Here is a 27,269-nt window from a genome sequence, read left to right as displayed (position 1 = left end):
GGATTGGTTATTTCAGATTGAGATGAAAAGAAACCTTTTCACTCCAAGAATAGTGAACTTCCAGAATTCACTATTCCAGAGAGTTGCAGATAATCAGTCAATAAGTACATTCAAATTAAAGATCAAGAGATATTTAGATGTCATGGGTGGAGGAATCATTTTGATTAATGAAGCTGGGGTTGAAGATCAATCAAACTTGAAGGGCAGAATGTTCTACACATGATTCAATTTCTTACATTATTTGTTTTTTTTTAAATAATGGTACTGTCTATTTTGGTATCATCTTTAAATTTTGATACCACTGTCTGTGAAATAATTTATATACAAAGTAAACAACATAGTTTCAGAACTAAACCATGTGAGATATCACTATGCTTCCAACCATTCTGAAAAATTAGCCTTAGGTCCTACCATTTTCACCTTTCCTTTTTTTTTCAAATCAACCTTGCTATCTTCTCTATAAGTCATTTAATTTAATTCTCTCTTGTAACGTCCTCTGTGGCATCCATTGTATTTGCTCGAAACAAAATGACCTCCTTGACAATTTGAGCGATGTTTACTGAGTATAATAGTTCCGCTTGAACATCATGTTGATTATTCCTAGCTATTTTATCCTAATCTAGACATATGATAATTGGCATCTTTAATTAAGGAGTGTAAAAATATCACATATTATAATTATCCTGATTAGTTCATGCTCTTTTAAGCCTGCACATTGTGTTTGAAATCACAGAATCCCTACATTGTCGAAACTGGCCATTTAGCCCAACAAGTCCACACCGACCCTCCAAAGAGATACATACTAAGACCATTCCCCCAAACGATTACTCCACATTTACCCCTGACGAATGCACCTAACCTACACATCCCTATGGGCAATTTAGCATGGGCAATTTAGCATGGCCAATTCACCTAACCTGAACATCTTTGGACTGTGGGAGGAAACCCATGCAGACACGGGGAGAATGTGCAAACTCCAGACACACAGTGGCCCAAGGCTGGAATCAAACCTGGGTCCCTGGCTCTGTGAGGCAGCAGTGCTAACTACTGAGCCACCGTGCCACCTGTGTGGGGTTTGGCACACTCCCAGCCTCAATAGTGCCTTGGAGCATCACTTTGCAGGTCAATGCAATTTCTTTCTTCATCTCGAGTGGCACACTGGCTCAGTGATTAGCACTGCTGCCTCACAGTGCCAGGGACCAGTGTTCAATTCCACCCTTGGGTGACTGTCTATGTAGAGTTTGCACATTCTCCGCATGTCTGCGTGGGTTTCCTCCAGGTGCTCCGGTTTCCTCCCACAGTCCAAAGATATGTAGGTTAGGTGGATTGGCCATGTTAAATTGCCCATAGTGTTCAGGGATGCGCAGGCGAGGTGGGGTTAACTATGGGAAATGCATGGTTACAGAGATAGGGAATGCTCTTTGGAGGTCAGTGTGGACTCAACGGGCTTAATGGCTTGCTTCCAGACTGTTGGGATTCTGATTTTTTTCAGGATCTTAGGATGACAATTATTGGTCTCTGGATTAGTGGTGCTGGAAGAGCACAGCAGTTCAGGCAGCATCCAACGAGCAGCGAAATCGACGTTTCGGGCAAAAGCCCTTCAGGAATGATGTTGTTTTTATTGTTTTATTGTTATTATGTTATTATTGTTTTTACCTCAATTATTGGTCTCTGCCATTTGTTGACCTCAAATATATTATCTGCAAGTTTCCTTTTATCTATTTTAATATTGATTATCTTAAACATTTCATGACTGACTGTATATTGTTTATTGGTCATTTTAAAAGGATAGGAATTGAGAGACTTAGGAGTGCAGACAAAGAAATCTTTAAAAGTGGAAGATTTAAATAAGCTTTTTAATGAAAACACAGAATCCTAGGTTTGAAAATCAGATACAAAAAAAGCAGGAGGAAGTCACATTAACTAATAGTCCAAACTAATAGTTAGGCCACATGGAATACAACTTGAATGCTCAATTTTTTGAAGGATGTCAAGGCTATGATCAAAGTAATTTTTCTTTGATAATACCAGCGGTTGGAGACATCGGCTTTGATGAAAAATTAGAGGAGGAGCAAACTTTTCTACTAAAACAGAGAAAATTAACACAGGTAAACATGTTTAAAATTATGAAGTGTTTTTGTGAGATAAATTGCAAAACGTTAGTAACCTGAGAATTTAAGATCATCAGCAAATGAATGAAGGGAAGAAGGGAGTTTATTTTAAACTGAAGTTTATTAGGACATAGAATATTGAATTAAAAATACAGGTGGATACAAAATAGATAATTACTTGTAAAACAGAAGTAGATATATATTTTCAGAGAAATTATAAGTTAAGTGGCTAGCTTTTTCAGAAATATTGTATAAGTGTGATAGTTTATAAAATGTTATAATTCTACAAGCAGAACTTAATGCCTCCATCCAAGATCTGAACCAGTTTTTGCTGCTGCAAAGCCTGGGAAACAGAGGAATTTCAAAGTTATCATAGTTGTTGTAATCGACTGATAGGGATAAATGAAGTTAGGCAAGAAGATTGTAAAAACTGAACTCTGGACTAAATTTGATTTACTTTCACAGTTATACAGTCTTAAAACTCTCAATAGATATACAATTTAACAATGTTCACATACTGACAGTGAGGATTGTTTATTGTAACAACTGTATATTTTTGTTTATGACAATTTGGGCAAAACTTAAGAGAAATTATTAGAAGACAAAACAATTAAAAATATTATTCATGGATGTGGGCTTTGCTGGCTGGGTCAACATTTATTACCCCTTCATAGCTGGCCTAGAGAAGGTGTTGGTGAATTGCCTTCTTAAACTGCTACAGTCCATTTTGTGTTTTGTGTTTGGCATTTGGTGATTTCCATTTAGATTTTTATCCAAGGACTATGAAATAAGGTAGCTTACTTCCAAGTCAGGATACTGACTGGCTTGGAGGGGAGCTTGCAGATGGTGTTGTTCACATGTACCTGCTGCTGTTGTTCTTTTACACGGTGGTAGCCATGGATTTGGATATATGAAGAACATTAGTGAATTTCTGCAGTGCATTTTGTAGATGGTAACACTGCTGTTAATGTGCGTTGGTGGTGGAGGAGTGTTTTGTTTTGCTTGTGGTGCCAATCAAGTGGGCTGCTTTTTCCTGAATATTGTCATGATATTTGAGTGTTTTTGGATCTGTATTCATCTAAGCAAGTGCGGAGTACTTTTATCATACTCCTTATTTTTACCTTACAGATGTTGTAAGGTTTTGGAGTCAGGAGACCAGATACTCGCTGCAATATTCCTAGCCTCTGACCTGCTTTTGTAGGCCAAGAATTTAGATGGCTAGTGAAGTTCATGGTCAATAGTAGACCCCTCACCAAAATGTAGATAGTGGGGGAGGGGGGGGGTTTCAAAGATGGTAATACTGTTGAATATCAAGGAATGATGGGTAGATCCTTTTTCAGGAGATGATCAATGCCTGGTACTTGACAACATTTGTCGCACAAGGCAGGGACACATGGGTTAGGGATCATTTAATAGCTTGGATAGAAGATTGGCTAACCAACAAAAGCAGAGATTTTGGAAAAATTTATCTTTTCCTAGTTGGCAAGGTGTAACTAGTGTGGTGCCACAGAGTTCAGACTCAATTCAGTCCTCCAGCCCCAATTATTTACAATCTGCGTTAATGAACTTGGGTGCAGGGTTAAAAAGTAGCAGAATTTCTAGTCAGTTTCGATGAAGAAATAATAAATTTACTAATGGATTTTAATAGGTTAGGTGAATGGGTCAAAGTTTGGTCGATTAAGTTTAATGCAGATGAGTGTGAGGATACACATTTTTGTTGGAGGAATAAAAGGCATATTATTATTTACAAGGAGAGTTAATGGTAAGCCCCTTTTTAAAATTAACTGTGCCGGAAGTTTTCAGAGCAGTTAAAGACAGCAAAGCATAATTCAATGATTTTCCACCAAAACCTTTTTTCTCACAAATCCAGAGGTCTACTTGTACTACAACAGAAAATAATTTACAATATTGGTGAAAGTTAGACAAAGTGTTCAGATGTGTTGGCATAATGTCGATAATAGAAGGCTGGCAATCCAAATATCTGGACAATAGTAATTGAGGAATTTGAATTCAGTTAGTTACAAAGTCTGGAATTGAAATGTAGTATCATTAATCGTGACCATGAAATTGATTAATTGCTCTAAAAACGCAACTAGCTAATTAATGTGTTTTAGGACAGGAAACTTGCTGTCCTTACTTTTAACTGCACTTTGGAAATGGTTGATCAAACTCTTCAGTTGTCAAGAAGGCAGCTATTAACACTTGCTCAAGGATAAGTGGAGATGGGTAAGAAATGCTGGCCCTCTTACTGATGCTACATTTAATGCAATGAGAAATTTAGTTTGCAGTTAACCACACTAATAACTTCTGAGAATATTTAATTTTCAAAATGGGCCTCTTTACTACTGACTCAGAGAATTTATTAGAGTTCTTGTAACTGACGTCAATACGTTTAGGGATGACATTGAAACACTGTAATTGTGTCACAGACTGGTATTGTGCCATGCAAAATTATGGTAGTATATTTCTGTAGAAGAGTTGCTAATTTTCGTCAAGCTTTTTTCAAGTGCTAGGAGAAAACAATTTGAGAGAGAAGTGTGAAACACAATTGAGTCACCAGTTCAAGTGGTGAGGAGACTTTTACATACTTCATTGAATCTCTCCAGTGTGGAAACAGGTTGTTTGGCCCAACAAATCCACATTGTCCCTCCGAAGAGTAACCCACCTAAACCAATTCCCCTACCCTATTATTCTACATTTACCCTTCACTAGTGCATTTCATCTACACAGCCCTGATCACTATGGGCAATTTAGCTTGGCAAATTCACCTTTGGATTGTGGGAGGAAACTGGAACACCTGGAGGAAACCCATGCAGTCACGGGGAGAATCTGCAAACTCCACACAGACAGTCGCCCGAGTCTGGAATTGATCCCGGGTCCCTGGCACTGTGAGGCAGTAGTGCCAATCACTGAGCCACTGTGCCACCCCTTCATACTAGTTGCTTGAAGAGAAATACTGAAGAACTGTAATCAATGGTAATAGCCAAACCTAATTAAGCAAAACAAGTAAATAGCAAGTAAAACACATCCTTTCCACATTTACTTTGTCAATGAATGGAGGAGATTCTGAATACTAATCTTTTTGTCCCATTATAAAACATAAAAACATGAATTATAAAAGTACAGAACATCAAATTATACTAGCTATCAAAACAATTGAATTGCTGTATATCGAGACTGCTTACCTTCTAAAACATGTCACCAGACGTTGAATAAAATCCAATGTGTAAAAGCAGAAAGAGAAAAGAAAATAATCTATGACAATGCAACAACATATAATCAAATTAAGTTAAAAATCTTTAACGAACAGAACTAAATGACTACATCACAAAAACATAGAACTTATAATATCTTTTACAGATTGAATATTTAAATGTTTTCCTGTGTTTATAATAGAACATGCTAATATGCCATCTTAATAGTTTGACAGTGAAGTTACAATCTGATTTAGCTAAAAATCATGAAAGAAAACTTCCACATTCCATTTTAGTCGATAAAATAAACTACTGCAAATGCTGGAAATTTGAAATAAAAGCAGGAAGTGCTGGAGAAAGTCAGCAGGTCTGGTAGCATCTCGAGAGAAAGAAACAGAGATAATGTTTTGAACCTGATATTACTCTTCTTCCACCAGACCTACAGAGTTGCTCCAGCATTTTCTATTTAGTAAGGTTTGATTTCAGCTACAGAAGCAAGGAGGGCTCCACAGTCAGAAATACTATTTTGGAATCAACAAGGAAAGTATGTCAGTCAAATGTTTTGCAGTTGAATGCATGATCAATGCATGTGTGTGAGCTGTAGATGAAAATAGAATCATAACTGCGTGTGCAGCCATGGACAGATCGATGATTGTCATCGTAAACATGAATGGCCCACTCAAGCAGAGTGGTGTCTATATCACCCTAACTTAAAATCATGTCTTCAAAGAAAGAAGGAAGCAAGTGTATTGCAAGTAGCTTATATACTTGAGTAATAATCAAATGTTTTGACCACTTTTTAAAGTTAAGTTTATGGGGTCGACTATTACATGGATATATTTTTGAATGGTCTGCAATTCATGCCCGTCAAAATTCATACTGGATCATTAGCAAAAGCTCAATTGGCAAGTTGTTGGAGAGAACCCTGAGGGACAGGATGTACATGTATTTTGAAAGGCAAGGACTGATTAGGGATAGTCAACATGGCTTTGTGCGTGGGAAATCCTGTCTCACAAACTTGATTGAGTTTTTTGAAGAAGTAACAAAGAGGATTGATGAGGGTAGAGCGATAGATGTGATCTATATGGACTTCAGGAAAGCGTTCGACAAAGTTCCCCATGGGAGACTGATTAGCAAGGTTAGATCTCATGGAATACAAGGAGACCTAGCTATTTGGATTCAGAACTGGCTCAAAGGTAGAAGACCTTTGGTGGTGGAGGGTTGTTTTTCAGACTGGAGGCCTGTGACCAGTAGAGTGCCACAAGGATTGGTGCTGGGGCCTCTACTTTTTGTCATTTACATAAATGATTTGGATGTGAGCATAAGAGGTACAGTTAGTAAGTTTACAGATCACTCCAAAATTGGAGGTGTAGTGGACAGCGAAGAGGGTTACCTCAGATTACAACAGGATCTTGATCAGATGGGCCAATGGGCTAAGAAGTGGCAGATGGAGTTTAATTCAGATAAATGTGAGATGCTGCATTTCGGAAAAGCAAATTTTAGCAGGACTTATACACTTAATGGTAAGATCCTAGGGAGTGATGCTGAACAAAGAGACCTTGGAGTGCAGGTTCATAGCTCCTTGAAAGTGGAGTCGCAAGTAGATAGGATAGTGAAGGCGGCGTTTGGAATGCTTGCCTTTATTGGTCAGAGAATTGAGTACAGGAGTTGGGAGGACATGTTGCGGCTGTACAGGACATTGGTTAGGCCATTGTTGGAATATTGCATGTAATTCTGGTCTCCTTCCTATCGGAAAGATGTTGTGAAACTTGAAAGGGTTCAGAAAAGATTTACAAGGATGTTGCCAGGGTTGGAGGATTTGAGCTATAGAGAAAGGCAGAACAAACTGGGGCTGTTTTCCCTGGAGCGTCAGAGGCTGAGGGGTGACCTTATAGAGGTTTACAAAATTATGAGGGGCATGGATAGGGTAAATAGGCAAAGTCTTTTCCCTGGGGTCGGGGAGTCCAGAGCTAGAGAGCATAGGTTTAGGGCAAGAGGGGAAAGATATAAAAGAGACCTAAGGGGCAACATTTTCATGCAGAGGGTGGTACATGTATGGAATGAGCTGCCAGTGGAAGTGGTGGAGGCTGGTACAATTGTAACATTTAAGAGGCATTTGGATGGGTATATGATTAGGAAGGGTTTAGAGGGATATGGGCCGGGTGCTGGCAGGTAGGACTAGATTGGGTTGGGATATCTGGTCTGCATGAACGGGTTGGACGGAAGGGTCTGTTTCCATGCTGTACATCCGTACGACTCTATGAGTCTATAATTGATTCCTAAATGAAGTGAAAAAAAAATTATGGTAATTATGAAAACCCAGAGTGGAACACAGCAGCCAGTGGAATGGAAGACCAGGAGTGGAGCAAAACAACCGGCAGAATGGAAAGCTGGAGCTGGACGTGACGGTCGGCACACTGACTCATAATCATTGATCTGGTATCTGTGAAGAACTAGGGTCAACGTTTACACAAGCTATGTGTAAAATTCTAGGTTATTTGGCCAAAAATAGGGGGTTGACTTTTACATGAGATCGACTATTGCTAAAGTAAATACGCTATATATCAAAATATATTACTTGCTGGTCTAATCATAATGCTGCAGTAAATTGTCAGTTCATATTCTGAAATACAGAAAGTCTCTTACAATTTTAATTTTTGCCTTTCTTTTCTTCCTGGAACTATGCATTGATTTGCACAGGTCCAAGCTCATTTAACTGTAAAGTAAAAGTTTTTAGAACTTGTCAGACCATGCTGCTGGAGAGGAAGTTGAATGGCAATTGATTATTTAAATGAATATTAGAGCAATATTGGGAGCTCACTTGCCTCTCTCAATATATGAGCAGACTGAAGCCATGCTTGTTGGCTTTGAAGGTGTATAGCTATGTGTATCATCGAAATAAAACATATAAGTGTGTTAAGTTTACAGTTCTATCCTTCAGCATGTAGTGATCTGCATAAGACCAAATCAAGGTGAATACCAGCATCTATTAAAAATCAAATACATAATGCATGATTTTCTGAATTTTTTGATCTATACACATTTCTGACATTGTCCCACCTGGGTAATATTCCTGGATAAAAACAGTGTTTGAAAATTACCATACAGTTTTACCCTCTATATATCTGTAAAATAGATCTTTAATACTAAGCATTACCTCTAAAATTAAGTTGTAAATCATGCAGCCTCCTGATACTCCAGATAGTCATTTCAGTAATTCTAAATTTTTCGTTTAGTCTAGTTTATGTGTTATAATAAAAATTCCCAAGACTGCCTCATTCAGCATTCACTGAAAAATTCATTACATCAACAATTCTCTTTCTATCTTATTCAAATTAAGAATAAGGTCATGAACAAAGGATATTATTCATTAGCATCCAATTTAGATGAAATGCCATTGGTTTGAAACATTAACCCTGTAATTCTGACCCCAGATGTTGTCAGTCTTCTTGTCTACCTCTAGCATCCTGTTTTTTTAGAATAACTATAATAATCAAAAAACTTGATTAACAACACTTTAAATAGTAGGATAATAAGCCATCAACCCTTAAAAATATTCTAACTGCATTAGATTTCACCAGATTTCCCTACACGGGGTTAGATTTTAGAATCAGGATGGCGATGAAGAGAAGGGTGCCCTGTTCAACAAGTTAAAAAAATCACAGATCTCACAATATAAAAATATTCTTTATTTATTTGTTCACATGATGTGGCCATTGACAAACATCTTATTGCCTACTCTTACCTCCTCTTGACAAGACGGAGGTGAGCTGACTTCTTGAACTACCACAGTTGATGGGGAAAGTGGGATATATATTCTCAGTGGAGTTAGAAAGTTTCCAAGGTATTCACCCAGTGACAGTGAAGGAATGGTGATACAACTCAAAGACGGTGTGTGGTTCAGAAGGGAACATGCAACTTGCGAGTTCCTATCCATCACAGCCTTGTTATTCTATATGGTGGAGGTCAAAGGTTTGGAAGGTGATAAAAAATGAGCCATTTAGGTTGTTGGAGCGCATCTTGTAAATGGTATGCATTGCTGCCACTGTGTGTTGATGCTATAGGGACTGAATGTTGGAGGGGTTGGATGTGGTATCAATCATACAGGCTTCTTTGGTGTTGAGCTTCTTGAATGTTGTTGGAAATACAGGTAAGTGGGGAGTATTGCATTACACACCTGATCTATGGTCAACTCCTGGTACTTTTATAGCTGCATATTTACTTGTCTTTTAATAGCATAGGCTAGAATACTGTCTGTGTCAAGTCACTTGTGGAGCAGCCATTTCTGAGGAATGCTGAGTGGTGCTAAATATACTGTAATCATCAATGAACACTCCTGACTTTATTATGAAAGGTTATTGATGAAGATCTGACTCAGTATATGGATGTACCGACTACAGAAGGTGCAAAACTTTTACCTACTGAAGGGAAATAAGGGTTGGCAGGTGAGTGAGGTGTCAGTGGGGAGCACTTTGGGGCCAGTGATCACAATTGTATTAGTTTTAAAATAGTGATGGAAAAGAATAGACCGGATCTAAAAGTTCTAGAAGTTCTAAATTGGAGGAAGGCTAATTTTGATGGTATTAGGCAAGAACTTTCAAATGTTGATTGGGAGGGGCTATTCGCAGGTAAAGGGACGATTGGAAAGTGGGAGGCCTTCAACAATGAAATAATGAGTGCCCAGAGACAGAATATTCCTGTTATGGTGAAGGGGAAGGCTGATAGGTGTAGGGAATGCTGGATGACTACAGAAATTTGATCAAGGAAAAGAAGGGAGTATATGTCAAGTATAGACAGCAGAGATTGAGTGAATCCCAAGAAGAGGATAAAGGCACTAGGAGTATACTTTAGAGGGAAATCATTAGGGCAAAAAGGAGACATAAGATAGCTTTGGCAAATAGGGTTAAGGAGAATCCAAAGGGATTCTATAAATATATTAAGGACATAAGGGTAATTAGGGAGAGAATACGGACCCTTAAAGATCAGCAAGGCCACCTATGTGTGGAACTGCAGTAGATGGGTGAAATACTAAACAAGTACAAGATGATTCTTTATCCGAAGTTCCAAAAATCTGAAAGGTCCAAAATCTGAAGGTGTTTTGTGAAGTAGTTCTTTTCATTAACAAAGCTGTTTGGCATGCAAACAGTTCACCCAAGTCGACACCCACTCGATGCGTGTCACTCCGATGCAACATGGGAGGTGTGGCCCAGCACCAGTAGGCCTGGATTCTCTCTCAAGGCCTGTTTTACTTAGTAAGTCTGCTCCTCTAGTAAGGTTTTTAAAAATTTTACCATCAAATTGTCACTTATTCTGAAATGCGAAAAATTCCAAATTCCAAAAAACAGCTAGTCCCGACGATTTCAGATAAAGGATCGGCTACCTGTATTTTGCATCAATGTTTACTATGGAAAAGGATATGTAAGATAGAAAACATGGAGAAATAAATAGTGACATCTTGAAAAATGCCCATATTACAGAGGAGGTGATGTTGGATGGCTTAAAATGTATAAAAGTGAACAGATTCCCGAGAGCTGATCAGGTGTACCCTAGAATTTTGTGGGTAGCTAGGGAAGTGATTGCTGGGCTACTTGCTGAGATATTTATACCATCTAAAGCCTCAGGTGAGGTGCTGGAAGACTGGATGTTGGCTAACGTGATGCCACTATTTAAGAAAGGTGGTAAGGAAAAGTCAGGGAACTGGAGATCGATGTGGTGGTGGGCCAGTTGTTGGAGGGAATCTTGAGCGGCAGAACTGACATGTACTTGGAAAGGCAAGGACTGATTAGGGATAGTCAACATGGCTTTTTGCATGGGAAGTTGTGTCTCATTAACTTATTTAAACTTTTTTGAAGAAGTAACAGAGAGAATTGATGAGGGCAGAGCGGTGGACATGATCCCTATGGGCCTAAGTAAGGCGTTCGACAAGGTTCCTCATGGTAAACTGGTTAGCAGGGTTAGATCACATGGAGTACAGGGAGAACTAGCCATTCGGATACAGAACTGGCTTGCAGGTAAAAGGCAGAGGGTGGTGGTGGAGGGTTGCTTTTCACACTGCAGGCCTGTGACCAATGGTGTGCCACAAGAATCAGAGCTAGGTCCACTGCTTTTCATCATGTACATAAGTGATTTGGATGTGAGCGCAGGAGGTATAGTTAGTAAGTTTGCAGATGACACCAAAATTGGACATGTAGTGGACTGCAAAGATGTTTACTTCAGAGTACAGTGGGATCTTAATCAGATGGATGAATGGAGTGGAAGATGGAGATAATTTAGATAAATGTGAGGTGCTGCATTTTGGAAAGGCAAATCAGGGCAGGACTTATACTCTTAATGGTAGGGTCCTGGGGAACAAAGAGACCTTGGAGTGCAGGTTCATAGTTCTTGAAAGTGGAGTCACAAGTAGATAGGATCGTGAAGAAGGTGTATGGTATGCTTGCCTTTATTGGTCAGTGCATTGAGTATAGGAGTTAGGAGGTCATATTGCAGCTGTACAGACATTGATTGGGCCACTATTGGAACACTGCGTGCAATTCTGGTCTCCCTGCTATAGGAAGGATGTTGTGGAAATTCAAAGGGTTCAGAAAAAATGTACAAGGATGTTGCCAGGATTGGAGAGTTTGAACAAGAGGGAGAAGCTGAATAGACTGGGGCTATTTTCCCTGGACCTTTGGAGGCTGAGGGGTGACATAATAGAGGTTTATAATATCATGAGGGGCATGGATAGGGTAAATAGTCAAGGTCTTTTTCCTGGGGTGGAAGCATCCCAAACTAGAGGGTATAGGTTTAAAGTGTGACAGGAAAGATTTAAAAGGGATCTGAGGGCAATGTTTTCATATAGAGGGTGGTGTATGTATGGAAGAGCTGCCAGAGGAAGTGGTAGAGGAAGTGGTAGAGGCTGGTACAATTACAATATTTAAAAGGCATCTGGATGGACATATAAATAAGAAGGGTTTAGACAGATATGGGCCAAATGCTAGGAAATGGGACTAGATTAATTTAGGTTTTCTGGTTGGCATGGATGAGTTAGACCGAAAGATCTGTTTCCATACTGTACATCTCTATGACTCTATGAAGCAGCTTAAGAACTTTGGGATTAGGTTGAGCCTAAGAAAGTACCTCAGATAAGTCCTAGGACTGATATGATTGACCTCCAATAGCATGGCCTATTATATACAAACATTACATTCACAGGCATATAGGTGCCTGGGCTAACATTAAACCATTAGGTTACAATGGAGGAGTGTGGTTCCAGTCATGCTTCATGCTACAAGTCATCCTGGAATAAGATGGAGTATGAACATTTATACCTTTAGGTCACCTTTAGGTCATAATAAGTGATCTTATCATGAACATATGTGTTAAATGTATACTAACTTAATGACTGTGAAACATAACACAACACTGGGTGTAAATTGGGTAAAGTGGGTATGTTAGTAGTTATATAAAGAAGATCAACAGGAATGGAGGGAGGCTGAAAAGTCATAGGGTCAGAAGGATAGCAACAGAAAAGAGAAGAAGAATGGGGGTGTTATCTGGTATCCATGTAATGTTCTATGTCCTATAAAAGGCAGAACCTGGAATGCACTCATAAGAAAACATGGGAAAATTTGTCAGAGAAAGGGGTGGAGGCTGGTACAATTGCAACTTTGGATGGGTATATGAATAGGAAGGGTTTGGGGGGATATGGGCCGGGTGTTGGCAGGTGGGACGAGATTGGGTTGGGATATCTGGTCAGCATGGACGGGTTGGACGGAAGGGTCTGTTTCCATGCTGTACATCTCTATGACTCTATGAGCTGTACAATTATGGTTGACTCCTTGTGCAAAGTAGGTAGCGGAAGATGCAGATTTTTCTTTGGTGAGGCAGAGTAACGTTTTTGATTCAGCAGTGCCAACAATCTGGCTTCAATTTGCACATCATCGGCAGGTAATTCATTGTCCAAGAATGCACATTAGAATTATACATCAAGCAATCATGATCATTATGTACTCCAGAGATTTTTCAACCGGGCAACCGAGCAACCAGGCACAAGATGACAAGTGTGCTGCAAAATTCTCAGGAAGCAGTGCTGCTTTGCATCAACTTCCAAATCACAAATGTGTGGACATTCATCATAGTGCATGTGCAGGAGAAGGGAAATTCAGCTTGCTTGCATGTGCACATGTGCAATGATCGAAGATTGGGATGAGAAGAAACTGCAGATGAACAGTAAAAAGGCTCATAATTGAAACAGCTGTTGAAGTAACCTGTCTACCTGGATACGTTTCCATCTTAGGATGGATTTTAAGGTAAATATTTTTGGAATTGTTTGTTAGTTAAGCCACTTAACTAAGTCTTAGAATAGATTCTAAGAATAAATGGCTAAGTTTCTTGTCAATGTGCATGGGAAATCATGTCTCACAAACTTGTTTGAGTTTTTTAAAGAAGTAGAAAGTGAAGACTGCAGGTGCTGGAGATCAGAGCTGAAAATGTGTTGCTGTAAAAGCGCAGGTCAGGCAGCATTCAAGGAGCAGGAGAATCGACGTTTCGGGCATAAGTCCTTCTTCAGGAATCCTGAAGAAGGGCTTATGCCCGAAACGTCGATTCTCCTGTTCCTTGGATGCTGCCTGACCTGCTGCGTTTTTTTAAAGAAGTAACAAAGAAGATTGATGAGGGCAAAGCAGTAGATGTGATCTATATGGACTTCAGTAAGGCATTCGACAAGGTTCCCCATGGGAGACTGATTAGCAAGATCTCATGGAATACAGGGAGAACTAGCCATTTGGATACAGAACTGGCTCAAAGGTAGAAGACAGAGGGTAGTGGTGGAGGGTTGTTTTTCAGACTGGAAGACTGTGATCAGTGAAATGCCACAAGGATTGGTGCAGGGTCCTCTACTTTTTGTCATTTTCATAAATGATTTGGATGCAAGATTAAGAGGTACAGTTAGTAAGTTTGCAGATGACACCAAAATTGGAGGTGTAGTGGACAGCGAAGAGGGTTACCTCAGATTACAACAGGATCTGGACCAGATGGGCCAATGGGCTGAGAAGTGGCAGATGGAGTTTGATTCAGATAAATGCGAGGTGCTGCATTTTGGAAAAACAAATCTTAGCAGGACTTATACACTTAATGGTAAGGTCCTAGGGAGTTTTGCTGAACAAAGAGACCTTGGAGTGCAGGTTCATAGCTCCTTGAAAGTGGAGTCACAGGTAGATAGGATAGTGAAGGCGGCGTTTGGTATGCTTTCCTTTATTGGTCAGAGTACTGAGTACAGGAGTTGGGAGGTCATGTTGTGGCTGTACAGGACATTGGTTAGGCCACTGTTGGAATATTGCGTGCAATTCTGGTCTCCTTCCTATCGGAAAGATGTTGTGAAACGTGAAAGTGTTCAGAAAAGATTTACAAGGATGTTGCCAAGGCTGGAGGATTTGAGCTATAGGGAGAGGCTGAACAGGCTGGGGGTATTTTCCCTGGAGCATCGGAGGCTCAGGGGTGACCTTATAGAGGTTTACAAAATTATGAGGGGCATGGATAGGGTAAATAGACAAAGTCTTTTCCCTGGGGTTGAGGAGTCCAGAACTAGAAGGCATAGGTTTAGGGTGAGAGGGGAAAGATATAAAAGAGACCTAAGGGGCAACTTTTTCATGCAGAGAGTGGTACGTGTATGGAATGAGCTGCCAGAGGATGTGGTGGAGGCTGGTGCAATTGCAACATTTAAGAGGCATTTGGATGGGTATATGATTGGAAGGGTTTGGAGGGATATGGGCCGGGTGCTGGCAGGTGGGACTAGATTGGGTTGGGAGATCTGGTCGGCGTGGACAGGTTGGACCGAAGGGTTTGTTTCCATGCTGTACATCTCTATGGCTCTATGACTCTATGACTAGAGGCGATTCAATGAAATATTTGAAGCTCAAGGAAAAAATGCAACAACTGTTCAGAGCCAGTATAATGGGAGCTATTTGGATTTTGGATTTTCATGGACAAGAAATGCTGCTTGCTGCTTACCTGAACGTCTCATCTACAGTGAGAAGTTGGCAAACACTGGAATAGTACAAAGTTTGTTAAGATGTTATTTACAGATGAATAAACGCATTCAGTACTTCAAGAGTACTTCAACCTCAGACAGACCCATGTCTGATAGAATGTGTACATTTAGATAAAGTTTAAGTAACCCAGTTACTTAATGGCTAACCTTGCTACAAAATCGAAGAAGCCTCATTCCATCGCCAAATTGTTAATCATGTCTGCATATAAAAAGATTGTAGATGTGTTGTCAGGAGTTGATGCTGCTGATACTACAGTTAAAACAGTGAATAGATGGCATATCAGCTGATATCAAGGAGGTGCTGCAAATGAAGTTAGCTACTAATGATAAGTCCACTGAAAAGAGTGGACACTGCCAGCTGCTGGCCAAGATTCAGTATGCTAATGAGAATTCCATTTGGGAAATTTTCATGTGACCATTGAATAAATATTTTGAGTAACAGATATCTACCTACTTGAGGGACTGCAAACTTACATGGGTTACGTGTTGGAGAATTTGCACTGGCAGAGAAAGCCCCCACAATGCAGAAACTTTAAGAATTTGTCATTAAGGTGAAAGAGCAAAATACTGCTTTCAGATTACACATTGCATCCTCCACCATGAAGCTCTTGTAGCCAAACAATGACAGCAGAGTTAGCTACAGTATTAGAGAAAACTGTGAAAATCGTGAATTACATAAAATAATTCATGGTTGTTCACTATCTTGTGTGCAGAGATAAGGCCAATCATCGGAGTTTACTATTATACATCAAAGTGCAATTGTTATTGCGGGGCAAGATTCTGTCCCATGTTCATGAGCTCCAGAGTGAACTGAGAGGGTTTTCAACAATACATGAACTGTCTCATAAAGAGTTACTATCTGATGATTACCGGTGGGCTAAGCTGGTATATCTTGTATACATGTTCAGCCATCTGAAAGAGATGGATATTAAAATGCAGGGGAAAACGAGGTGATCCTGAACATCACAGACAAAATTCAAGGTTTCAAGTCAAAATTGAGCTTTTGGCAAGAGACAGTGGCAGGGGATTCACGTGGGATATTTCCACTCGCATCTGCAGCAGCAAACAGAGCTATCAAGATGTTAAACGTCATATTCAAACAACTGCAAGAGAAGTTCGAAATCTCAGTAAATGTGGAAAACTGAGAATGGGTATGTGATCAATTTAGTTCACTGTCTTCTGATTCATCACAAAATCTGAAGGTAAAAGAAGAAGAGCAAAATGCAACAGTAGGGATGAATCAAACAATGAAAGGTTAGGAAGGTTTGGCGAGGTGTCTGTGTACCCACTTTGGCTGACTGTGGAATATAAATAACCGACAGTGTAAGACCATGCTTTTGCTGCACTCTTGCCGTTTACAATAAAATACCTCTGTGTACTCTGGAGAGAGCTTACCAGTGGAGCAAGATCAATAAGTGACCCGCTCATCAATTCCTCTGTGGATCAAAAGATTCTGTGCAAACATGGCATGCCCAGGTTTCCCACTAATCTAGTAAATTGCAATTTATTTTATGTTGTGTTTTGCTCTGATCCATTGTTCATGAATAGTTAGAAATAGTTGAGCAGGTTTTTAAAGTGTGCTTGTGTCTGCATTTAAAGACCTGATCCTAGGGCTAACTAATTCTATCGCAGGTGTATCCTTGCTGATGAATTTGAAACATTAATGTTTTTAAACCTTGTTTAGTTTGTTGTTTACACTTTGTTGCAAGCCTCTCCACTAAGTCCATAACCATAGTAAATTCAAGTAAGTGTGACATTTAACAATCAATTCAATTGAAAAAGTGACTGTGTTGTGGAATTATTTGTCTCATTGAAGTGTGCCTTGATACTGAAAAGGCTGGGAATCGTTTGTGTACACTAATTATAATCTTGGTAAATGTTATTTGAAGTAGGTGGGAATGTGAAACTTAAAACATAGGCAGATCAACCATGATCTTTTTCCATAACAGAGCAGGCTCAATGGATTGAATAGTATACTTCTGCTCCTAATTTGTAGGCCAACTAAGCAAATTTAATCAGATAAACACATTTGGAAGTTTCACATGACTATTTCAGTTCAGATACACATTCTGTAGCTAGAGTTGGCAGATAACATTTTCCAGCTCCACATTCACACAGTGAACTGTAATTATTCACGGATGTATTTTGTGCAATGGTGTCTTTTCATTGGTGGTTGGGGCTATCATGTTGGCTTATTAGCAGAATTTCACTCCTATGATGTTGCATGAAAAACTTTGTTGTGCAGTGTACATTTGAACAGTGTGATGCACCTCAAAGCAACTTATGGAAGCACAATATTGATCTGCTTGTGAAGCCTCTATGTCACAGTGTGCAGAGTCCTGCACCTCAAGACCCTCTTGTCTCATTATCAGCCATTTTTGTCTTGTACAATCAACCCTTTGTCAGTAATGTCCTGATTTCCATCTAATCAACAGCCTTTTTCTTCTCACCCTTGCATTTTTTCCCTGCTTTTGTTCTTACTTATAATATATTATACATTTAACTTTGTTCTAACAGGTGTATGATCGCTGACGATAATCTAGTAGAACAAGGAAGAAACTGGAATTATCGACAGAGACAGGTATTAATATAGATAGGGCATTTGGTGCACCATCATGAAACAAATCTGAACTTGTAGTCTGAACTGATTCACAAGAACAGATTCACAAGTAAAGTGATTTTAAAAACTTGACTAAAAACCCCTACAAAGTTAAAATGAATTTAAATAACTAAATCCAGAATTAGGTATCCCAAAATGGAATTGTGTTGATACTTACTGACCTCATTTCTTTCAATCCCTCTTTCTGAATGACTTGTAATATCTGCTTTGGTGTCATTGGCGTGTTAGGATGTTTTTCCAAGACCTAGCAGAAATAAAATGCATATAAACAACAAGAGATCAAAGAAAGAAGACCAGTTTTCTGAGATTTACGTTGATGGAAAAAAAAAAGTCAATTTTCACAATTGCAAAGGTACATTAACTTGTTCTAAATTAGATAGAGCAGGAATGTCATTAAAAATGACACCAGATATGGTCTATATTAAAAGTAGTATATTGCTTCACTCTATTACTTTGTACTTATCAGTCAAAATAACAATCAATTCATTGTAAGAAATATGAGAATTCCCAGTTCAAGTACATTGCACAACTAGGATGTGTCGTGTTCCAAAAATAGCAATTATTTATTTTGTTATTCTTTTGTCAAGCAGTTACATCATCTAGATATTCCCACAATCTCAAATGAATTTCAGCCAGTTCAATTCATTTTACATACTATCAAGAAATGGCTGAAGCCACTGGATACATCAAACGATGTGTGTCCTGACAGTATTTTAACAGTAATATTGAAGACTTTTCAATGATTTGACTCCTAGCCAAGCAGTTCCACTTGTTCTACTGGTACAGCTACAACACTTACGTTTACTTGGCAATGTAGTAAATGCTTAGTTATGTCCAGTTCACAAAAACCATGACAAATCCAAAACAGCCATTTATCATCCCATCAGCCTACTCTGAATCAGCAACAAGTTGATGGAAAGTATCTTCAACATTACTATTAAGTGCCACTTGTAGAGCAGTAACTTGCTCGCTGACATTCAGTTTAAGTTTTGACAGGGCCACTCAACTCCGGACTTCATTATGGCCTTGGTGAAAACAAGGGCAAAAGAACTGAATTTAAGAGATGAGGTAAGAGTGACTATCCTTGCTGTCAAAGCAGTATTTGACTGAATGAGGCATCAAATACTGGATTAGTGGTGCTGGAAGAGCACAGCAGTTCAGGCAGCATCCAACGAGCAGCAAAATCGACGTTTCGGGCAAAAGCCCTTCATCAGGATTCTTGATGAAGGGCTTATGTTCGAAACGTCAATTTTCCTGCTCCTCGGATGCTGCCTGATCTGCAGCACTTTTCCAACACCACACTCTCAACTCTGATCTCCAGCATCTGCAGTCCTCACTTTCTACTGAAGCAGCTCATGTCCACATGCAACATCATTCAAAACATTCACCCTTGGGCTGTTATGCAGAAAGCAACATTTGTGACACACAGTGGCGGCAATGACTTCGAGAGAATCTAACCAACCCTGGTCGACATTCAATGGCATTACTATTTTTGAATCCCCCATCTTCAGCATTCTGCAGGCTACCAGTGACCAAAAAATTTATTGGATCAGCCTCGTAAATGTTATGCCTAGATGAATGGTTCAGAGACTGGAAATTCTGTGGCACGTAATTCACCTCTTGACTCCCTAACAAATTGCACAAGGATGCTTTGACAAACCTGCAATTTCTACTACTTAGAATGAGTAGGACATCAAATGCTCCTGGTCTGAGGAAAGCCTTACAGCAACTTCGTTGAGAATTGAAATAATTGAGTATAGTTGTGTTACTATTTCTATTATAACTTTAAAATAAAACTTTAACTTTCATTGGTCCAAGGCATAGGCTAATTTAAGAAAAAAAAGTTAGGAAGAAATAAACACCTAAATGAAAATTTCTTTATCCAGAATTTCTCTTCTAAGACCATGTAATACAACTTCTAACAGTGGTCAAGTGACATTTTACACAAAACAGCGCCTTAACCTACTTCAAACCATTCTACAAAACTATCTTTGATTCTTACTCTTTTTTTCCCTTCTCTTATTTGAATTCTTCATTTTGCAATAATTGTCCATGTGCTTCCTGGTCAAAAGCTTTCCCAATTTCATGTGCACTCAATGAATTACCTATCTATGATGTAATTTATCTCTTTTAAATAATTAGTTTGGTCAACTACAACCAGCCCTTAGAAATCTAATTTCTCTTTTCTGAAAATAAAGTGACCCCATTCCTAAAGACCACAAAAAAAATTCCCATCACGAATGTTACTTAAATAGTCTATTACCCAAACTAGCACTCACTCATCTATCCTTTTGATGGACATTCACTCACATAGACCCCTGGAATAGAATTTCTCGGGACCCCATAATTTTCACCTTCGGATGCTTTGATGTGTTCTATTGGACTCTGGTGCATTGTCCTTCTTCATCCTGACACATCTTAAATTTTCCTCTTATTCATTATGATATGCCTTCCCTCACTTTCAATTGTTTCAGGATTCACTTCTATGGGAATATTTTCCTTTTTTGGCGGGCTGCCTTCTTGAATTGTTACAGACCAGTTTCTTCTCTGTTTCCAGCATCTCAGCCACATGAGGCTCCCATTTTTCAACAATTACGTGCAGATGTAAGAACAACTGTGGGCCTCCTGGCCCTTTGAGCCTACTCTGCCATTCAATAAGATCATGGTTGCTCTGATTTTAACCTCAAATCCATTTCTTGCATCTCCCCAATAATCTTTCCTCCTTGGTGATCAAGAATCTATTTATCTTTGCCTTAAAAGTATTTAAAAATTCAGCATCCACTGTCTTTAGAGGAAGAGAAATTCAAAGACACACAACCCTATGAGATACTCTTTCATCATCTCTGTTTAAATGGATGACTCTTATTTTTAAACTATGACCTCAACATTTAGATTCTCCCACAAGAGAAAATATCTTTCTACATCCATTCAATCAAGATCCTCTCCACGCCCCTGCCCTCCCCTGGGATCTTTTTTGTTTTCATTACATCACCTCTGACTTTCTAAACTCCACAGGATATGAACCTAGCCTGTCTAGCCTTTCCTTGTAACACAATCTGCTCATTCCAGGTATTAGTCTAGTAAACCTGCTCTGAAGTATTTCTAACAGATTAACATACTTCCCTAAGTATAGTGACCAGTACAGTACTACAGATGTGGTCTCACTGATGCCCTATATATCTGAAGCATATTAAAGAACAAAGAACAATTTAGCACAGGAACAGGCCCATTTGGCTGACCAAGTCTGCGCCAACCATGATGCCATTCTAATTTAATCCTATCTGTGACATCCTAGCCTTTGCATTCAAAGATTCCAATAAAGTAGTTAACCATGATTTCCATTTGGCAAAATCATGCTGGCTCTAGCTTATTATCTTCAACTAATCCAACTGCCCTATTATAACATCTTCCATATTAATTTCTAAAATATTCCCAATAACAGATACTAAGTGAACTGACCTGTAGCTTCCTGTTTAATGCCTTCCTTTCTTTTTGAATAAAGGTGTTATGTGAGCCATTTTTTTTAATCTAAAGGGACATTCCTTGAATGTAATGAGTTTTGGAAAATTGAAACCAATGCATCAACTATTTCACTGGCTACTTCTTTTAAGACACTAGAGGACTGAGGGACTTCACATTACAGTTCCAATAATTAATCAATTACTACTTTCCTGATAATTGTAGTAATCTTGAGTTCCTCTCTCTTTCAATTTCTAATTTATAGGTATTTCAAGGAGATTACTTGTATCCTCTCTAATAAAGACTGCCAAAAAATATCTGTGCACTTCATCTGCTATATCTTTATCCTCCATTACTAATTCCCCAGACTCACTTTCTGTAGGACCAGCAGTTATTTTGTTATTTTCTATCTGTTATTTACGTTTTGGTTACCTTTCTCTCATACACAATTTTTTTCAATCCTTAATAATCTTTTAGTAATTCTTTAGTTTTTTTTAATACTCTGTCCGAACTTCTTACCTGCTACATACCTTTCCAGAATTAAATGAATGTAGCCTCTTGAGTCTGCTACAACATTCAGTAACATGCTGCTAACTCTGTTAGTCATTGACTCCCTTGTTGTTCAAGAAACTATCTTCCTCCACTCTCAAAGTATTCCTTAATTTTTCTTCTGCCATTGTATGGGGAGGTGAATTCCAAAGACTCAGGACCCTCTCAGAAATGTGCAATGATATGTTTTGAACACAGCTTTGCCAAATATGAGTTCCATGTGTTGGATTATAAAGTCAAAATAATAACACTAACTTCAAGATTTCAGTATACCAGTCTATTCAATTTTGTGTTTTCCTGTGCAAACTAAAGTGATTTTACTTTTCACAGATAGAATTCCTGTTACTGCTACTTATGCAACTGAATTTAAGCAAACTGAGTTCTCATTCAAGAATACAATTTGTACACAGGCAAGGAGTCTTCATGCTTCGTTGCATATGGCTGATGTAGCAGAATAATCCCTTTCATAAAGCGATACAACTCCTGAATACTCAAGTGCTGATCCAAGCTGTACTCTTATGGAGAGGCCAAGAGCTTTTTCAGAGAGACCAGTGTGTATTAGTTTAAACTGGCTAAAAGACTGCTAAAAGGTAATGTTACTAAGAGTTTATCTTCTGTAGTATCTGTCCTCTCAACCATGCATGGTCCTTGAAACTATGTGATGGGGGAAGAGTTAAAACCAATAAAGCCTACCAATTTAGCTGATAGCCCATGATGCAACTTTTCCAGGAAATATAATCAATTTGAATACGTGATCACCAGTGACATTGTTTTAATTCAGAAAATTTTATTTTAAAATTTAAACAAGAAAGTATAGGTTTTGAAACAATCTATGATCACCCTTCTTATCTCATGGACATTATATTACTTTGTTTTATGTTCTTTGATAATTTATTTTCATTGTTCCTCATTGTGCAGTGTTGAAAAACTGTGATTTATACCCTAGGACAGGCAGATTCCTCTGCATCTCAGAGCTCTGCAATCTCTCACTGTTTAGACAGTATGCTTACTTTATAATTTTGCTGCTAAAATGGACAATTTTAAATTTACTCACATTATACTCCATTTACCATCTATGAGGCCCCTCAGTTCTGAGCAATATGACAGTGTGTGGTATATCAGCCCAGAGCCTTTAAATTTATCCTTTTATTATTTTTGGAACTGCTAACATCCTTTATTGAAACATTGGGTGATATATCACAAACCTGCTTGCATCACACCTTCATTGAAAGACTTTTGACCTCGCCGCATCTGCAAACAACTGCTTCGTTGCAAATATTCCTGTTTTCATTGAGTGTGTTGTTGTTTCCCATAACTATGCCCAAATTATCCCTAATTGCATGTTTGAATCCTATCTGGCTACAGTACTGAAATTGCCCTTTAAAGTCATAGGTGACATGCTTTCTGATATGATTGTGTTGAACTATTCTTATCTTCCTTAACTGCCTACAACTTTCAATACACTAGACTACACCATCTTCTACCAATGCCTCCTCATTGTTGTCCAGGTTGATGGAGTTTCCTGAGTTTAATTCCATTCCCATCTTTGTAAGCATAGCTACAGAATAACTTTCAATGGGTATTCTCTTCTCCCATGCTCTTTCTCATAATTTGGAGTTCCAAATGATTTAATCTTGGCCTCCTTTTACTTCTCATCTGTCATGCTGCCTAGCCATTAAGCTTTGAAATTCATTGTTTAAACATCTCTGTCTCCCACTTCCTTTGTAAGAAGCTCCTAAAAACCTAACTTCTTTGATCAAGCTTTCAGTAATCCTCCTGAGAGTTTATGGACCAGCAGCTTTTTTGGTTATTATGAGCCTAACTTTCCTTGAGGCACCAGATACTAAAACCTTTCAAGAGTTGATGGATTTAGTTAATGAATATTACAACCCCAAGCCTCCTCTAATTCTGAGACACTATTGGCTTTACTTGACAATTTGAGAATTAGGGGAATTCCATATCAGGATTTTTGACTAGGATAAGATGACTGGCAGAGGCATGTGACTTTGGTTTAACCCTTAATGAGATGCTGAGAGACTGATTATCTGGGATTAATGAACGTAACCATGAAAAAGCACCTGGTACCTGAAGCCCAACTGGATTTCAAATCGACTGTACAAATGGTATTACTATTGAAAAATGCAGTAAGTGGAGCATATGAGTTGCAGGGTGTTCCAAGGAAGTGGACATCCTCACCCCTCCTACTGAGCTTGGGAACAACACTTCAGTGAAGGAAATTGCATTGCTTCCATCAGGACATAACCTGAACAGAGGGATTCTAGGTCAGCCCACAGCAAAACTCCAAAACAAAACCAAGCCTCAGCCAAACAGTTAAAAGTTTCTTCAGGATCTGGGCCAGCAAGCCACTTTAGTTGCTTTTGGTATGCAGATGCGGATTCAAAACAGAAAAATAGTTCCACTAGGCCTGTATTGAGGACGAGAACTGAATAAGGTATCCAGAAGAGTGCACACCCTGAAAGTCTATCTGGAACAATTAAATTCCTTAGCAACATCCAAATCAGAACCAGTCAAAACAAAGGTCTGGTTAAATGGTCGCCCAGTTGGAAAGGCGGTCGATACCACTGCAGCTATTTCAGTGATCGGAGAACCAGTCTTTAACAAAATTTGCTCTGGAATTTAATCCTTACGTTTTTGCAAGACTTTGGCTAGACTGAGAAACTACACCGGGAAACCTTTACAGATGAAGGATACAACTTTGGTTCCTGTTAGTTATGAGAAGCAGCTGGTTAAGTTACCACCGATCGTTGTAAAAGACTCAGGTCCAAATTTGATGGTGCGGAATTGAAAAAGATTCACTTAGATTGACTGAACATTTTTCAAATAGAAAACGGCTGCCTGAATAAAGTCGTAATTAAATACCCGTGCGATTTTCAGGAAGGCCTAGGGATTACCAAAGGAGCCAAAGCTGCCTTGCATGTTGATCAGAAAACAATTCCACCATTTTTCAACATCTGCCCAACGCCATTTGTCTTATGGGCAAAAGTAGAGACAGAACCCAGAAGGTTACAAAGTGAAGGAATCATCAAACCAGTCCAATTTGCAGACTGGACAGCATCTGTCATACTGATTGTGAAGACAGATGGTTTGTCTTTCTGGGAATTTTAAATAAATGGTTAACCAATTTTTGTAGCTGGATAAAACTTAATCCCTTGCTTAGATTATTTATATGCAAAGCTTCAGGGGTGGTGGTGGGGTAGGGGGTGGGGATTGGGGGTGTGCTGTCCTTCATACAGCTGGGCATGAGCTATGCATACTTGCAATTGTGATTAGATGAGGATTTCCACAACTATGTTACAATTAACACTCATAAGGATTTCTACAAATGTATGAGACTGCCATTTGGAATATCATCAGCTTGTGCAATTTTTCAGTAGACGATGGAGAACACTTCACAAGATCTAGTCCCAGGTTGCCATTCATCTAGATGGCATACTGATAACAGGGAAGATCAATAAGGAGCATTTAGAGAACATAGATATATAGTCTTTAGATATTTCTCCTAGGCAGACATATGCCTTAGAAAATAAAAATGTGATCTACATGGGCTACAGAGTCGATAACATCAGGCTTCACCCGGTAGATAAAGTGAGGCCGATCAAAGGTGCCCTGGCTCCCATGTTTGTACTGGAGCTGAGGTATTTCCTTGGGTTGGTGAATTATTACAGTAAGTTCATACCTGGCCTCCATCCTGGCACTATTACTTCAACTCTTTAAAAAGGATCAGCCTTGGAAACGGTCACGCAGCATAGTTTTCAGGGAAGTGAAGAAACAGTTACCATCCTCTAAGATGTTGACACATTGTGATCCTAAGCGAGATCCTGTATTGACATGTGATACAACTCTGGGGTAATATGAGCTGAAAGGTGGCCCAACGGTACAGAATGCCCAATAGAGATTGAATCCAAGACCTTGGCTAATGACAAGAATAAATAAACCCAGATAGAGAAAGAAGGCTATTGGGAATTAGGAAATTCCACCAATATCTTTATGGACATAAATTTGTAACAACTATGGACCACAGACCCCTGCCAGGTCTACTTAAAGAGGATAGGACAGCGCCATCCATAGCTTCAGGCTGAATTCAGTGGTGGGCTCTAATATTAAGTGCATATAGTTACAAGTTGGAACACCATCCAGGAGGCCAAGTAATGAAGGTGGATGCATTGAGCTGACTCCAGCTGGCACCATGACTGGAAGAATCCATAATGGTTTTAAATTTTCTATACGCACTTCCAGTCATAACTGACAATATCAGATTCTGGATGCAGGAAGGTCCAGTCCTGACAAAACTGAAACAGCTGGTAGTGATGGTTGAAACCCAAAGGGCAGTCACAACCAGAATTGAAAACCTTTTGGACCCAAAGAGACCAGATTACAGTAGAGGATGGCAGGCTCCAATAGGGTCATTCAGGGGTTTCCACAATGAAGATGTTGGCAAAAGGAATTATGTCAACGAGGACAAAAATTACAGCCAGCAAGCTTCCTTACATTCATAGGAATGGCCAGGTAAACCCTGGATTCAGTTATACAGTGATGATGTAGGTTCTTTCGTAGGTTCAATGTTCTTGTCATGTGGATGCCCACTCAAAGTTGGACATGCATAGAATTCATTCATCAAACACAGGGATGACAATACAAAAACTGCATGCATCTTTTGCCATGCACAGACTACCAGAAGTGTTGATCGCAGATAATGGGCTGTAAGTTACCAGCAAGGAATTTAAGTATTTCCTGAAGTCAAATGGCATTCGATATACAAGGACAGCTCTATACCATCCATCATCCGATGATCTGGCAGAAAGTGCAGTCCAAACTTTGAATGTAGGTTTAAAGAAACAGCCTACAGCTTCACTAGATACAAAACAGTCCCGGTTTCTAGTTGACTTTAGGACTACCCCTCATGAAACTGCAGGGATAGCTCCATACTAATGGGGAGAAGACCTTGCACTAGGTTAAACCACATCTTCCTGGAGGGGGGGGGGGGGGGGGGTGGGGGGGATGGAGGGAGAATGTCTTCAAGAATGCCAACCTGGACACAAGATTCTGCCATTTCCTTCAGGGGGTGAACCACGGTGTCAGAATCCCAGAAATGGCCCTGCACGGGTAAGAGACGTGGTAAACGCATGTTCAGGGTAAAGTTTGGATAGGTGCAACAGTCCTGAACAAGCACATATGAAAGCTGCAAGCTCGCAAACAGGGCTGGAACAAAACATGTTCAGCTCCTCAGAACAGTCAGAGCGTTCTCCCTCTCCATTAAGCATTGGAGACCATGGAATTGGAGATGAACA

The 27,269-nt window shown here is 39.3% G+C and overlaps 1 protein-coding gene across 3 annotated transcripts in view; it reads right to left on the bottom strand.

Moving 5' to 3' along the window:
• Window positions 1-27,269, bottom strand: part of LOC140477125 (putative Polycomb group protein ASXL3) — a 308,321-nt gene that overhangs the window by 252,007 nt on the left and 29,045 nt on the right. For all 3 annotated transcript variants that reach the window (XM_072570448.1, XM_072570446.1, XM_072570447.1), the window contains one exon: window positions 18,114-18,196. In XM_072570448.1, the coding sequence (XP_072426549.1) occupies window positions 18,114-18,169 (56 nt within the window). In that variant the 5' untranslated portion in view covers window positions 18,170-18,196. The remainder of the gene's footprint in view (window positions 1-18,113; window positions 18,197-27,269) is intronic.

Source organism: Chiloscyllium punctatum, chromosome 5, assembly GCF_047496795.1.
Source record: "Chiloscyllium punctatum isolate Juve2018m chromosome 5, sChiPun1.3, whole genome shotgun sequence".
Lineage (NCBI taxonomy): Eukaryota > Metazoa > Chordata > Chondrichthyes > Orectolobiformes > Hemiscylliidae > Chiloscyllium > Chiloscyllium punctatum.
This window is presented reverse-complemented; position numbering and strand designations above follow the sequence as displayed.